This window comes from Mauremys mutica, chromosome 1, assembly GCF_020497125.1.
Source record: "Mauremys mutica isolate MM-2020 ecotype Southern chromosome 1, ASM2049712v1, whole genome shotgun sequence".
Taxonomy (NCBI): domain Eukaryota; kingdom Metazoa; phylum Chordata; order Testudines; family Geoemydidae; genus Mauremys; species Mauremys mutica.
Genome location: NC_059072.1, coordinates 216002921 through 216019261, shown reverse-complemented (window position 1 = coordinate 216019261; position 16341 = coordinate 216002921). Strand labels below are relative to the sequence as shown.

The 16341-nt window shown below is 39.6% G+C and overlaps 1 protein-coding gene across 15 annotated transcripts in view; it reads right to left on the bottom strand.

Moving 5' to 3' along the window:
* DMD (dystrophin) overlaps positions 1-16341 on the bottom strand; it is a 2044659-nt gene that overhangs the window by 1185305 nt on the left and 843013 nt on the right. For all 15 annotated transcript variants that reach the window (XM_044996713.1, XM_044997415.1, XM_045002732.1 and 12 more), the window contains 2 exons: positions 10615-10856; positions 8843-9023 (listed from right to left, as the gene is read on the bottom strand). In XM_044996713.1, the coding sequence (XP_044852648.1) occupies positions 8843-9023; positions 10615-10856 (423 nt within the window). The remainder of the gene's footprint in view (positions 1-8842; positions 9024-10614; positions 10857-16341) is intronic.

The following is a 16341-nucleotide window of genomic DNA, read 5'->3' as shown; positions in this document are numbered from 1 at the left end:
GTTGTGGAGAGAAGTGGGTCTTGGAACTCTCAGGTAGAAGACCTGGAATGTGGGGTCCTGGAACAGGAGCTAAAGGAACTGTGAGCAAGTGACTAATGACTGTTGGGTGGGTGACCTGGGAACGGTGACTTTTGAATAAGATTGAAAAATTGCTGCATTGTGTAACCTTACTTTATTTTGGGGTTGAACAGGGACTGTTTTTACTACGAAATGGACTTTAGTGTGGACTGTGGCATTTAAAACGGGCTTGAATTAGCTGTTGAAGGTGACAACATTACTTTGCATAGGTGAATAAAGAGGAAAATATACACACATATATATCTTCTCAGATGCAGGACACTGCAATTCCAGGAGTCAATACCATCAATATGTGCATTAAAACCCACATGATAAACACAGATATAGATCAGAGGGGTAGCCGTGTTAGTCTGGATCTGTAAAAGCAGCAAAGAGTCCTGTGGCACCTTATAGACTAACAGAAATTTTGGAGCATGACTTTCGTGGGTGAATACCCACTTCGTCGGATGCATGTAGTGGAAATTTCCAGGGGCAGGTATATATATGCAAGCAAGAAGCAGGCTGGAGATAACGAGGTTAGTTCAATCAGGGAGGATGAGGCCCTCTTCTAGCAGTTGAGGTGTGAAAACCAAGGGAGGAGAAACTGGTTTTGTAGTTGGCAAGCCATTCACAGTCCTTGTTTAATCCTCAGGACTCTTTGCTACAGGACTCTTTGCTGCTTTTACAGATATAGATGTGCTCAAGTATGAGTTCTGCTCCATCATAAAAACTGCATGGACAGAAGTCAGGAAGACAGAGTATCTCTGCAGTAGAATAATTGGTCTAGTGACAGGACCATAATGAAACATTACCCAGAAGGAAGAATGTAAGTTAATGACCCTCAGCCTCAGACACTAGAAGGGAAAAGCAGTAGCAGAAAAATGTTGCATTATTTCCTAAGATACAAATGCCCCTTCCCATCTCAGCAAAGGGAAGTTTGCTCAGACCATCTGGTGATGAGCAACTCCTGGGAGATAGAAGGGAGAGCTTATGCCCAGTCATGTAGAAACTGAGCTTTTGTGCCTCATAGTGGACATAGGAGAGTGCCTGGGGGTGGGGCTTCTCTACCAGTTATTGGACAGCCAGGACTGGGGAATTAAGAGACTTGATTCATTTGGGGAGAAGAAGGGGCCATGAGAGTCAAAGTCTTTCTAGGGATCTGGGGGCCATTTTGCCACTATTACGGCCCTGCTCAGCCTCCCTGATAGTCAGCTGCATTTCCAGAGTGCTGTGGGTATGACCAATAACCTATTTTGGGATCAGGAAGGATTTTTTCCCCTGTTGGACCAAATTGGCAGGGATTCACAGAGTTTTTTTCACCTTTCTCTGCAGCCTTGAGGAAGCAACATTTAAGTTAAAATAATGAAGAGTAGGAATTTTAATGCTAGGAGGAGTCTAGGAAGGTTAGTCCATTGCAACTTGCCGCTGGAAGCCCAGGCAGATAACAGCGACAGAACCAGATTCCTGAGATAAATAAAAGCTGGGACATGCTGGGGGACCTTTTGCCTTTAAGAAGGGCAGACCTGAAGACTTCACAGACTGAGGGCCCTCTGAATACCCTCTAACCCTTCTCACAAATGAGAGAGTATGAGGATTCAGAAGTGAGCTGTGTCCTAAGGGTTAGGCAGAGCCTTCACTCAAAGTTATTATATAGTGTGTATGCTAATGTCAAACTAGACTCAATTAAATGCCAGATTTATGAAAGAGGGTGTGCAGATAGGGCCCCTCCCCATTGTTAAGTTAATAAGGTTCTGCCCTGATGATTAACTCTGTCACTGTGCCTATTTTTCATTCACCTATGTGTCCTGAGCAGATCACCCTTAATTTTAATAGGAAATTTGGTTTATTTGAAGGCAATCACTGAATATAACTGAAATGTTGACAAAATTTCCCTTCAATAAGAAATACCTAAAACTATTTGTTTAGTTGAAGAAAAGCTTTATCCCTTTCTTTAAAAGCGGAACAATCTCTGTGAACCCAGATTTTGGGCCTGAAGTTTTAAAAAGAGAAACTCCCCATTGACACAAAGCCTTGTCAGATGCCACCGACAGTGGACTTGATCTAGGACTTCATTTTTGGGTCAATATATATATAGTGATATTTTACTTTGATTTCTTAAATTCTTGGGAAATATTATATCTACATTTTTACTTCGTGGCAAAGAAAGGATGGATGGTCCTTTGGGTTAAGACGTGGGGCAAGGATTTGGGTAAGCAATTCACAGTTTTGCCACAGACTTCCTGTGTGAGCATGGGGAAAATCAGTTGGGGCCCCAATTCATCAAAGCACTCAGAGGCAGTCAAGTATCAGAGGGGTAGCCGTGTTAGTCTGGTTCTGTAAAAGCAGCAAAGAGTCCTGTGGCACCTTATAGACTAACAGACGTTTTGCAGCATGAGCTTTCGTGGGTGAATACCCACTATGTGGGGTCTATAAGGTGCCACAGGATTCAGTGGCAGTGAGGGCTGTAAAAAATGCCAAGAAAAAGGACAAGAGTGAGCTCAGACTGAGAAATTCATTAAGACGAAAATAGCCATCTATTTATTTTTAGCAAGCAGAAAAAAATACTGCAACATTTGAAAACAGTTCTTCTCCCCTTCCCCCCATATACTTATTAAACAGATTTCTTTTCCACCACCTGAAATTAAGTAGGAGAGATTTTATTCCAGTCTCAGTCGGGCCAGCGTACATTCTCCATACACACACCCTATCTACTTGTTCCCCCTATAATCAGGGTAAATTCACCATTCATCAGCTCAGTTTTACAGTAGAAGACAGGCAGCAAATTTGAATCAATGGAATCATTTCAACTGATACAATTGTTTCCTGCAATGAATGAATTACCTTGAATCTCATAAATCTGCACTAAAAAAGGCATAAAATAGCAACCATGACTGATCACCTAATTTTTTTTTAAATCATATGAACTACCATACTTTTCTCACAACTCCTTTCCTAGGAACATACTTTCTTCCTTTCACTTATTTTGTAGTACTTATCCTTGAAGCTGATCATCAAAGTCCAACCTTTGAGAAGCTTTTCTGCTTTTCTTCTTATACTGATAAGAGCTGTGGGTTCCCCCCCAATCCCTTTTTCCCTCCATGTCATCAGAAACCATCAAAGTGCAACCTTTTAGAATCTTCCATTATATTGTCAGGGAACATCATCAATGCTCTGAAAGTGCTTTAACAATTCCTTTTCTCTGATTTATCTTCTTGTTAAAAGAAATGGTACAGGCAGGGTTTTACCAGCCTTACAAGAATTAATGAACTAATATAATAAAAAATGATTCAATTGTTTTATTAGATGATATTACATGCATTCCCCCCACCCATAAATTTTAATTTTCATTTATCATTGAGGGAGGGGGAAGGTAGGAGGGGAAGATAAATTGGACATACAGGAAAGGACAATATCCAATAAAGATTAATTCTATAGATAACTTGTTTCTTTTTTAAAGGGGAAACACTAATATGAGAAAATATATAGCCTAATAAAAATGAAATTACATCTGTGCTGCTTATTAAACTCTGTTGAACCACAAATGACATCTTGGGAAGCAGAATTTTTTTTTAAAAAATACAGAACTAGCAAAAAAACCCTCCAAAAAGCCAATTCAAAAGAATATTTTATATTAATTGAAGAAAAATAAGTGTTTTAAAAAATAATGCATAGTCTATATCTGCTTGGGGACTCAAATATAATTTGCATGTGCATGATTCATAAGACACAGCACTTTATTTTTAAATAGACAATGTTCATTCTGAAAAAAAAAGCAATATTTATCATAGGATTCTGTGTCATTTTGTGCAAATTCAATCTCTAAATTACAGAATCTTATGCAAGACTGAAATATTCAAGGTTTAAAACATTCTTTAAATAAAGAAAAACATGAAAGAAGGAAAACCAAAATGTTGATCTTATTGTGGTGACTGTGTTTTGCATAGTCTTGGGGAGCTATACTGAGATTGCCAGTTGCATGAACTCTTGGATACAGCAGTTGTTGAAGTTACTGGATTCACACTGGCTAGCAGGGGAAATGGTGGAATATCCTGTAAAAGGATACGGTGGGAGATGGGGGTAGAGGGAAGAAAGCACATCAGCTCAAAATGACTAAGAAAGTGAAAACATTCCAATTTTTTTCTTTTGAAAAGGAAGAAGAAAGGGTAACATGCATGCTACTAAAAAGATCCATCATCATAATTAACTATATGGCCCTTCATTTGCAGTTTATCTAACAAAGATACCATACCATGGTATGAATGAGCCACTTGCTTAAGGGAGGGGAACAAAAAACAAAACAAAACAGATTTGAGACTCGCTTTCAGGTTTTCGTTTTATGCTCTCTTTTTTGGTGCATTGACAAACCAACCATCAGATATGTGAGAGGAGGAGTGGTTTTTCTTTAGTGCAGTTCTACTTCAAAAAAATATTAGTGTAGAGCTGGCACTTTTTTAGATCTATGGCTGAGAAGGGCTATATGTGATCTAAGTGTTATCATTAGTACTCAACATTTCTGTATCCTGAGTACAAACTTATCTCCGTTCAAACAAGCATTCTTACCACTTGTTCCTGTTATTAGCATTGTGGATACAATGTAGCTATGGAGGAATCAAATAGATTCTGTTCTTTCCCATGCATCAACAACAAAATTTTATATAAGCTCTGCTTACAGGAATCTCAGTTGCTACTTGGCTCAGTGGTTTGAGCATTGGCCTGCTAAACCCAGGGTTGTGAGTTCAATCCTTAAGGGGACCACTTAGGGATCTGGGGCAAAAATTGGTCCTGCTAGTGAAGGCAGAGGGCTGGACTTGATGACCTTTCGGGGTCCCTTCCAGTTCTAGGAGATTGGTATATCTCCAATTATTACTTGGTGCATCTCACCAGATTTTTCCTAGGCTCTTCTGTTTGGTATGGATTCTTTGAAGATACTATGGAATTTAGCTGGGTCCTTGAGTTTACAGGTACAGATCATGTTCTTCCCACTTGGATGACTATGTTTTAATCCTAGTTTGATGGAGACAGTGGTCTGTGCAGGGTAAGGATTTTTTCCTTAACATTTCCCAGGTTAACAAGTGTAAGTAATCCAGAAAGAAACCAGTTTAACTTTCAAATTTCAGGCTGGGTTTGCAGATTGGGCACTTAGAAAAAATATCTTTTTGAATTGTAAATTGAATAGGTTTGACGTTAAAATTCCTGATGGAAATACGGTTGGAACCTCACAAGGACATTTCTACAAACCCACTTTCCGAAGTGGGATCACCATAGGAAGGAAGAAGCAATGAATGAGCACTGTATTTGTGAAGAGTAGGAGACCGCAAAAAGGAATGTCAGGAATGTAACCTTACTTTTGCCTCCTCCAAGCTGAAATTCTTCTCTGCTACCATCCCGCATGCTAAATGTCATTATGAAGAACTTTTCTGAGCCATGAATCCCTTTGTCAATGCAGATCCCCTTCTGCTATGCCACCCCAGAGAGCAGCTCCCCTCAATGTGAGGAAATACTGACACATTTCTCAACCAAGACTACCTGTAGCTACAATGCCCTGTTTAGACAGCAGTATACTGAGACAAGGTTGGAAAAAATGCCCCATCAAAAAATTCAGCGGTCACAGAGCAAGACATTCAGCAAGCACTGGAAAGAATCACTTAGGACCTGTGATTCAGATCTATGCCAATCACGGCTGATGAAAGATATCAGGGAATAATTTAGCTCCCCTGCTGTCAGAATTTGTCAACCAACTTGGATTAAGGGAACCTGTCAACCACCCTCAAAGCATTAAATAGTTGGACTACTCCCAAGACACCTCCTCTCTTGACTAAACAGATCTTGTACAGCTCAAGATAAGCAGATCTCACTGTCCAACCTCTCATTCTTGAGCAAGATAATAATGAAACTAGCTGCAAATTACCCTCCACATAAACCAGTGTCCTGGCCAAGTATCCTGGCCAAGTACTCCCCCCTCCCCCAAAAAACAAACAAACAAAAACAAACAAAAAAAAACCCCAGAAAACAAAAAACCCACACACCTGGAAAATAAAGATTTCTGATCTCTCCAAAACATTGTGGTCCTCAGCCACCAAGAGACAAAGGAATTTAACAAAACCTAATGTTGAGTCAAACAATGCCTCGTTTATCACATTTGGGATACTAATCAAATAAAGTGAAGAAACAGTCACTGCTGCTGCTAGGGCTGCCAAAGGCTATTCACAACTCAGAAAATTTAATCTACAAAAGAAATTACCCAGAAAGAATTTATGCAAACAAGAGGTGTAAATATCTAATCTTACAATGAAATGCAGACATTTTCTGTTATACAGAATAAATAAAATGTATGAACTCTGTGTGTGTGTGTATGCACACATTACTGATTATTACTGGAATACTCGATATCTTTAATCAGAAGTAAAGTCAATTTTTAACAGTGGCATAATATTTTCCTACTTTTGAAAAAGAAGATTTAATTCAAAAGCGGTAAATAACGGAAAAAAACATGAGCAATCATATATGCGTATGATTATATAAATTAGGATTTATGATTACCTAGGTTCTGTTCCCAGTTCTGCCACTGTTTGTCCTTGGGTAAGTCATTTGTGAACAAATGTGTTTATTATATACTTCTTTTCAAATTTAAATAGTATAAAGCTTCCTTGCACAGATTTTTAAATGGGGTGTCTGCGGTGTAAACCTTTCTGGTTTTTGAAAATTTGATGCATCTGAGCACGTGACGAATAATAGTACTTGGCATATATAGGACTTAGCAGCTATAGCTTTACACTTTACATACATTAGATAATTATTTTCCTTAACACCCCATTGTGGTTGGTACATCAGTAGATAAGTACTTTAATCCCCATTTTAGAGAGGGTGAAAATGAATCCTGGAGAGTTTAGGTGACTTGCTCAAGGCCACACAGCAAGTCAGTGACAGAATTGAGACCAGAGCCATCTCCTAGCTGCCTGCCTAATCTACTACACCATGCTATCACCAAGTCCCGTCTTGAATCTAATCTAATTAATAAATTAGTGTCTAATGAACCATGACTGCAGAATCACAATGCTGTTTCTGCCAGTCATTTAGGGAAATACAGGAAAATGCACATGCATATGGACATAAAATGATCAGTACAGAGTGAGTTGGATCAAATGGATTTTTGGAGCAGAGCAGGATATAAAAACCCATTCCTCTCTCCTCCAAAAGTCAGGAGAGATTTGCTTGAGCTGTGAAGTTTGGACCAAGATCTGAATTCTTTTAAAGTGTACAGTGGGGTAGGTTAGGATAAAGGGGGTTGGTTTGGGGTATGTACTTCAGATTTTGGTTGCACTGGAAAAGCATCAAATTCTAAATATCTTCTTTCACTGCGAACAAGGAAACTTACAGAAATAGAAGTAAGTATATATATATTTTTTAAGATGTTGAATGTTTTTGATAGCCACTCTATCGTATCAAGAGTTCATTTGGAAAGCTAATTTGAAACCTAAGCACAAACCCCACTCTTACAACTCTTCTATTCAGTGTTTTAGCTCCACAGTGGATGGACAATTTAATAAAATGAAAAAAAATGTCTCAGTGTTAAGACTTAGACCCATTTGCATTTTCTTTTCTCCCATTGTCGTCAATGGACTTAATATATTTTCTAATGTATTATATCTCAGAGTATCAATAATGCATCATCTTCAAACAGAAGTAAAAAGGATGCTGTCAATCTGAAAAGATGGTTTAGCTACAAATTTATATTTTTGTTCATTCTCTGTATGCCTTTCTGTTGTTCATTACCAACGTATCATCAGAGTTGATTTATCAGTTGAGCAATATTTATGCCGATGTACTTCTCTACTGTCTCTACTTCTTCACTCTCCCAGCTCCTATCCCGCCTGAAGCCTTGCAAAGCCCTGCAAGCAACTGCATGTTTGCTTCCTTATGTGCATTGCCTTTCCAGAAAACAGATTCCTATAAGGCCCCCATTAAAATATGAACAAAGGGAAAATAAGCCAGATTTTCAAGTAGTATCTGAGTATTAAAAAAGCAAAACCAGAACTTGGGACAGTAAATGTAAGGCTTAGATTATGCAAATGTTGGTGACACACACTAGTAGTCTCATTATCACCACTGGGAGTACTTGCTTGAGTAAGTGATTTCCAACATGAGTAAAAAACTTGCAAAACCAAGCACTTAATGAATGGGTGGTTCTCCAGATTTTGGCTTAAATATTTTTTCAGTGCTCTTTGATAGCTATACACTGACTTATCTCTACAATACTCAAGATTAATTTCAAAATCTTTCTTTACAATTCACATAAAAATATCTCAGTGATGGGATTCAAATACAGCAGTGACGCCTCTACTATTGTTTTGTCTCTCTCAGGGTTAGCCACCTGCACTACACAATTCTGTAGGCTAGATTCACTGGTACAATCTATCTGCTTTGCATTTCTTCAGTGGCACCCAATAGAAGTAAATCTGGTTTAACTGGACAGTTATATCAAGGCTGTTTGCTGTTGCTGGAAAGTACTGGCCATATGTGTGCTATCCTGGGAATGCTGTGTGATAGGGCAATTCTGAGTGTGAGTTGTGATTGCAAGTAAATCTTTAATTTCTTATGTGTCCACATTATTAAACATGCACTAAACTGATTAACAGATATTTCTGAAACAGTTACAGAAGATAGACCACCACAACTCACTTCCCTTTTGTAGAGCAACATTGGGTAGAAAGAAGCAAATTAAAATACATTCTGTTGCAAAAAAATTTCTTGGGTACAGTAATTTCTAGCCATGAACACCACTTACTGGTCTGTAGCTGTTTCTCTCTGGCCTGTACATCAGCAAAAACTTGTTTGAAGTGGTTAGTAAAAGCTACAAGGTCTGCATCAAGGAACATTGGCCCTTGCTCTTTTTCTTTCAGTGCTTTACTTTGAAGCTTTAGCTGCACAATTTTAGGCTGAAGGGCTGACAACCGGGAGACTTCATCCTGTATGGTGAAGACAAACATTCCTGAATAAAATCATCCTACAAGAAATTCTTCATCAGATCACCACTGTTTTTATGGAATAAAAGAGGGCAAGAGAACATCAGATATTCCTAATTCCTGAAACAGAAAATGGTCATGGAGAAGAACTAAAGTACTAGTTTACTTAGTTCACTTTAGTGCCAGATTAGGATTATTCTCTACTGTGTAAATCACCAGTGTTTTGTCCAGTCAAATTCTAATATACTCAGTGAAGTCTTTCAATCTTCACTGCAGAGTGGTCCCCATAAAAAGTCAAATGTAGCAACAGTTACTCATTTGTGGTATCAGATATGAAACTACTTTCTTATACTGAGAATAAGAAATAACTCGGGAATTTGACATGTTATGAAATTGTAACTGTTGATGATGATTCACTTTTTAAAGGTGACTGCTGCAGGTGTCTGTATAAGAGTAGAGAAAATATCTTGGTATTGGCTGAGCTTCCCTAGAAAGTAGCAATAGACTCAAGTTGGAAATTTCAGGTCTACATCCAGATTTCGTGTAAGGATCTCTCCACACTTGTGCCCATGCACAAGAGCTGTCCAAAATCCTAAATCAGCATATCCTTTGTGCTCCCTTCTATGGCCCTATTGGTGCCAGTTGCCAGAAAGAGGCCAGCAGGGCAAGGGTAATGATCATGACATGATTTTAGCATCCCCACCTACAGAGTTGTCTAGGACCATAAAAAGGGACAGGCTTCACTGTGATACACTACACACACTGGAATACTGCTTGGGAACTCTTCTTGAGTCAGGTTCAATTACACTTGGGAACTCTAGGATGGCCCAATGGCACATCGGGCATAAACTAACCATATGTTAGCAAAACTAAAATCCTGCTAGATATAGCAGGAGTAGAAGGCGGCTCTATGAAATTCCTTGTATATGCATATCAATAAAAATATGTTGCTTTAAAATTATGTCACAAACTCATATGTGAAAATACAACCTGCAGATTGCTACTATCAGTATTTGCCATAGGTATGCATAATGCTCTACAATAAGGTTCTTATTCAGCAAAGCACTTAAACGTGTATAAGTGGTCTGCTGCTTTGGGACCTAATTAAGGTGTGCTAAATTTGTATCAAAAGTCTAAATCCCAGAAGGGCTGCAATCAGAGGACAAACTAGCAAAGTATAACACAACCATTAAATTATCCAAGGAAATCAGCAAAAACAATGAGGAGGAGCTGACTTTTCAAGTCTTAACAGGCACTTATTTTTATTGACCAATGGTCTTAAGATATTGCATAATGTTCTGGTCATATGGCTATAACAGTCCAACATCCAATATCAGTTAAAAGTACAGTAGAACAAGCATTAGTTATTTGCTGAAAAGAACTGTTTAATTTTAACACCCACACACTCTGTCCTCCTGCCCTTTTACACTCATCATTGCTACCGTTCATGGACCAGGTATTGACAATACCTAGTTTTGAAAGATATAAAGACTATTTTCCACTCTCATAATGAAAAACTGGCAGCCATCATCTGTCAAAATGTAGCAATACCCATCGAGCATAATAATGAAAGGGTTGGAAAAGAGCCTCTAACCTTGCACTTTTCCAACTGTATTTTTACTGTAGCAGGATCTGCTGCTGGTGTAGGTTGTGCTTTCAGCCAGTTTTCAGCAGTAATTGCTGTCTGTTCCAGTTGCTGCAGCTGGGAGTAGAAGGCAATGATGTTATTTTGGTACTCCAGCCACGCCAGTCTCTCACTCAGCAAATGACAGAACTCAATCCAGCGACTGTTCAACTGCTCTGAGGCTTGTTTGATGTTGTCAGCATTAAGACCCTCTAGAAAGAAAGTAAGAAGAAAAGAACTTCAATACTTATTTATCTTTAAGTCATAAAAAAGAAGCTGGAAAAGAATTTAACAACTCAGTTTCCGTATATAAATGTATGGATGTCATATATTAGTGGAGAGAGCATTTAAAATCTATTGTAAATTGCTGGCAAGATATTGCTGTTAATATGGGAATGAATCATAATAGATTCTAGTTCCATAATAGGAATAAAGCAGGAAGAGGAGATATAGCACACGGAAATAATTAAAGCTACTATGAGAAATAATAAAATGCCTTAAACTTACATTTTGGAAAACTTTGTCTCGATTGAAATTACATTTTAATACCTAGGGATGGCTTTTCTAAGTGTCCAAATGGTTTAGGAGCAAAAGTCCAATTTAAAGTTTATGGGATTTAGGCTCCTAAGTAACTGTGTATTTGAAAATGTCATGCTTAGCATCTGTATTACATTCTACACATAAATTCAGCACTCATCATTATTGAAACAAGGCATATTAAGCAAAAACAGTTTAGCAATTGCAATAAAGTTACTTGGAGCAGTGATGAGGTAAAAGAGCTCAGCCCTGGGATTCACACTGAAAAAAATAGGAATCAAAAGTAAAATGAAAGGGTTTTCCCTAGCACAATTTATAATTATTCTGAAATTTGGCACTGTAGGCATCAATTCAAAACTATTCAGAGTAATATCATTAATTTGAGTAGCTCATATTTACTACAGATATCAGGAGGCTGTAATATCAGATACTATACAGATATCAGATGGAGAAAAGCTCTAATGTGAACAGTCATATTGCTTCTTGCTGGCATGATTTATATTATAAATATAGAAATACTACAGATAATGAATTCAGAGTTAATTAAATTGTAGTACCAATGAGTTTGAGAGCACATATTTAATAACAACCTCACCACTATCCCTACAGGCCAACTCTGCAGAAACAAAAGTCTTCAGCTCATCAAAATCATAAAATAACATTTTTTCCCCTGATCTTTCCTAACACAAAGGCTATACATCAATAAGACAGAAGCCTCAAACCTAAACATCGATGTAACTATCTCTCTCAAAGCAATAGCTTGTTTCTCCAAGCCTGTGTGGGCTTTGGTACATCTGGAGTATGTCAATCTTTTTATTTCGAAGAGAAATATAAGATATAATAATGCTGCATTCCGCCCATTCCTCCACCCAAAAATTCCCTCATTATGGTTATGAAATAATTCAGATTTCTGAAGGCAAGTATGTAAACTCATTAATTAAATTTTAAATTGAGATACATTTATACAGTACCTAGCACAATGGGGTCCTGATCCATGGTGAGGGCACCAGTCACTACTACAATGCAAATTAATAATAATTTACAGAGATAGTCTGTTCTAAAAAGGTTTCTATGTATTCTTAAGAATACACAAAAACACTTTACAAATCTTGTTCAAATTTCCTAGGACTTAAACTTTTCTATTCAACAATGTTTTGGGCTGGATTCTCTGTCATGCTGTTCAGTGTCTGTGTGCAGCTGCCTGGTTCTCCGGCATGCTCTATGGAGCCAACTCTGGGCTGTTGTATTGCATGCCACTTGGAAAGTGGCTGTCCACCAATTGAAAGTAGCTGGAGCACAGCAGTGCCACAGGACATGCCTCTTTCTACTCCCTGTATGCTCCCTCTTCCCTTACCCCCAAGCAAATGTTGCATGATTTTGAAAAACAAGCCAGGAGTTATAGGTGTAAGAAGCTGCCTTGAGTCCTACACTGCTTGGTCAGCACTCCAATTCAAAAGTGGTCACTGTGGTTAGATGTTTGGCTGTGTGTGTGTCTGTGTTCTCCCTGCGTGCTGTCCCAGCTCTGTGTAGACAGCTGGCACAGCTCAAGCTGGCACATCTCAAGCAAACTGCTCAATGACCACAAGATCCATTAAGGTACGAAGGCACCCAGTCAGGTTTATTGTCAATGAAGCGCAATCCTAGCTCCCCGAATCAATGTCTACAGTTATTGCCCCCTTGGCTGGCCAAAGACACTCCCTCTGAGATACATCTTTATACATTACTACAAACAAGTTACGTATTTCCCCTGACGTATCTGGGTGCCACACTCTGACATATTAGGGTGCCACCCATTGCCTTGTACCTCTAGGTTCAATCAAAACATCTCTATCCATCATGCTGTCATCCTGACCTTATACTTAAGATGGGTAAGTGTGTTCCTGTTATCTTTGAGGAATGTGCTGGTATTGGGGTGTTCTGGTACCACCTTTCTAGAATGTGTTTGCATGTATATTCTTGTGCCTGGCACTACTTAGGAATGTGTTTCTGCAGTATCAACCCTGTCCTTTCCAGATTCTGTGAACAGGGCCTGCCTCTTGCTCACAACTTAACTTGACTATTTTAGCCCAGGCCTCAGGCCTCATACTAGGCCTCTGATACAAGGGCTTATGTCTCAGGCTCTCTTCCTACTACAGTCACTGTTGTGGTACACTCCACTCAGAAACATACATTACAAGAGAAAGGCTGGTGTTTGGGAGAGGGAGCAGACAGGGTTTAGTGTTTGGGTCTGGAAGAGATGAAGAGTTTGAGGGAGCATGAGGATGGCAAGCTGCACTTTGGGGTATGCCAAACAGTAACTCTGAACATGTTTCCTGTGGGGCACATGAGGGAGAGAAGGCAAGAGAGGTAAATCCATTGAGTACACTTCTGGAACCAAGTAACAAGATGCATCAATGTTTTTGACCTGGCATTTTTGGCATTAGTGGGTATGCAACCGCATTTAGCATATGTTAATGTTTAATTAGCATATGACTAAGTGCAAGGTGGTAGCATGATCCTGTACATGAAGTCTGAATGGAGATTTTTATGAAATGATCAACATATGGACACAAACTCATCAGTAGCAGAAGCAGGTGCACTAATAGTATAGTAGCAGGTACACATTTTGCTATTCTCAACTAAACTGAATGGTTTGTTTCAACAATTGGTTCTGTCCTGCCTGTAGATTTGTACATAAATTCTGAGTAGCAATACATTCATAAAATGCCTGAGAACCATAAAAAAAGGTACAAGGTCCCTGACTCTATATCCTTAACTACCCCTGGGCCCAATGTACACTGCCTGTGATTTCATTTGGGATAAGTAAGAAGGTCATTTTAAAATATTTATTACTAGCTTTGTCTTCTAACTGTTATGAATTTGACACTGAAGTAGGCTTTCAGGCCAAAGTTATGATTGCATGGGGGCTACAGCCTTGGACTATCTATGGATTACTGACAGTTTTCTTCCTGGTCATATTTTCTTCTAGGATTGGAGAGTAGTATATTCCAGGCTAGTGTCTGGTTGCAGCAGATCCCTCCCAAGGTCTCCTTCCACCTCTTTTCCTCCCCTTGAGTCCCCAAATCCCTCTCAACTTGTTTAAATACACTGAAAATTCTCAAGTTAGTAAAGTTCCATTAACTTGTATCCAAACACTGTGTCTGATTCATGTTCCCAGACCAGTAAAGAGGTCCTTTGGCTTCTCCTGTGACTTCAGGCAGAGTCGGATTAAGATCTTCTGGGGCCCTAGGCCAGAGAAGGTCCTGCCCCTGTTCGACCCCTTCCATCTGCAGCCCCACCCCTGGCTCCACCATGTTCTGCCCCTTCGCCTGTGACCCCACCTCTCTTCCATCCAAGGCCCCCATTTTGTCCAGAGCCCCCCATTTGCTCCTTTCTGCCCCCCCCCCCAATGCGGCCCCAAGACTGGAGAAGCTCTGTCCCCTCACCACAGCCCTGAGGCCATGGCAAGGAGTGAGAGCTCCTCTTGTCCCAGGGCTGCAGCCGGGATCTGGAACTGGGGCTCTGCCCTGCACCTGCCCTTCCCCCACCCACCCAGTCCTTCTGCTGGGGACCAGGGTTGGGGTGCTGGGGCATCCCCTGCCCGCTCCGTGGATTCTGCCAGGGTTCTGGACTTCTGCTGGAGCAGCCATTTTTCCAGGGGCCCCCAATTGGCCAGGGCGGTTTAGGTTGGACATTAGGAAGCATTTAAGAGCAGGTTAGACAATCACCTGTCAGGGATGGTCTAGATAATGGTTAGTCCTGCCATGACTGCAGGCGACTGGACTAGATGATCTCTCGAGGTCCCTTCCAGTCCTATGATTCTATGAATGGTGTTTTTTCATTTCAGTCTACAAATGTTTAAAACCTTTTCATACATATTGTTAACATCAATTTCCCTGTTGCTTATTATTTTCTGGGAGTTACATATAAAAAAATGTTGATAACCATATAAAATGGCAATACAAAACCCATTCAGTGCTAATATGCTAAAATTTCAGGGTTAATGAATCATAATCCTTTCACATTTCATATTCTAAACAACCCCAATATACTCAGTGAATAAATATATTGTACCCAGAGGACATAGATCATTACCTGAAGTGCATCCATTAATTTTATTGCCTTGTGTACTGTGCATAGCAAATTGTGTTAGAGTATTTTTAATTATATAGCATCTTATATGCAGCAACAATGGGACTGTCATTTAACATGAAGTCTACCTTGTCAAGTTTATTTATCATTAGCCATGGATCCAAGATAGAATAATACCATATTACTTTTTTTTTTTTTTAGATCTCACAACTCCTAAGGATATTTGAAATGGCAACGTCAATGAGGCATCCTAATAAACTTCCTCCTTATCACGGTAGCATTTTAAGTGTTGCATCATTACAAATTGATTTTAAAATCATTTTAATGCCTCCCATCAGAAGTTCACTGAGTATTCATTTTGATACAGTAGGTGTTTTATCCTAAATCACCATAACAATTAAGAGTCCACTCAGAAACCCCCACACCCTGCTTCACTCTTTCAATTTGCCAGCAGACTTTGAAGTTGAGAACATTTTAAAGTAAGGGATTGCATGATTTGCTCTTTTTTGGGGGCTTGGGGGGGGTAATAGGACCCTGAAGGTCCTTGCTGACACTTGGCCAAGGGGAAGCGGAGCAAGACTTCCTGTGGGGTACAGACAGCACTCAAAAGCAGCCGAGTTTGCCCCAGTAATAGCCAGGAGCAGCAGCAGTAGTGACAGGAGAAATTCTGCCTGGAGCCTTATGAATTGCTATTTTGGCAGGGTTAACCTCTCTTGTGGAGGCACTCCCAGCCAGAGAAACAACACTCCAATCACCCCCATAGGCATTTCCCTGTCTGAAGAATCAGGTGGGAGTAAAGCACCTTGATGTCTGTAGACACTAGTGATGACAACAGAATGCTCTTTACTCTGGACATTATTTTCTATCTCCTGACTGGCTGTGTGCCCCAACCTATTCCTGCCCCTTTATTGCTATACTCAAACTGCCTATACTCCATCCTTCCTTCCAGTGCTCCTCTTCCCATTCCTTCCTTTCCACCACTATTTTGTTCCTATTTTCCAACCTGACCCCAGTTCCAAAACAACAAAAAAGTAAAATAAAGAAAGAAATGAAGCTAAGACATGTGTTCGTCATTACTCTGATCATTTC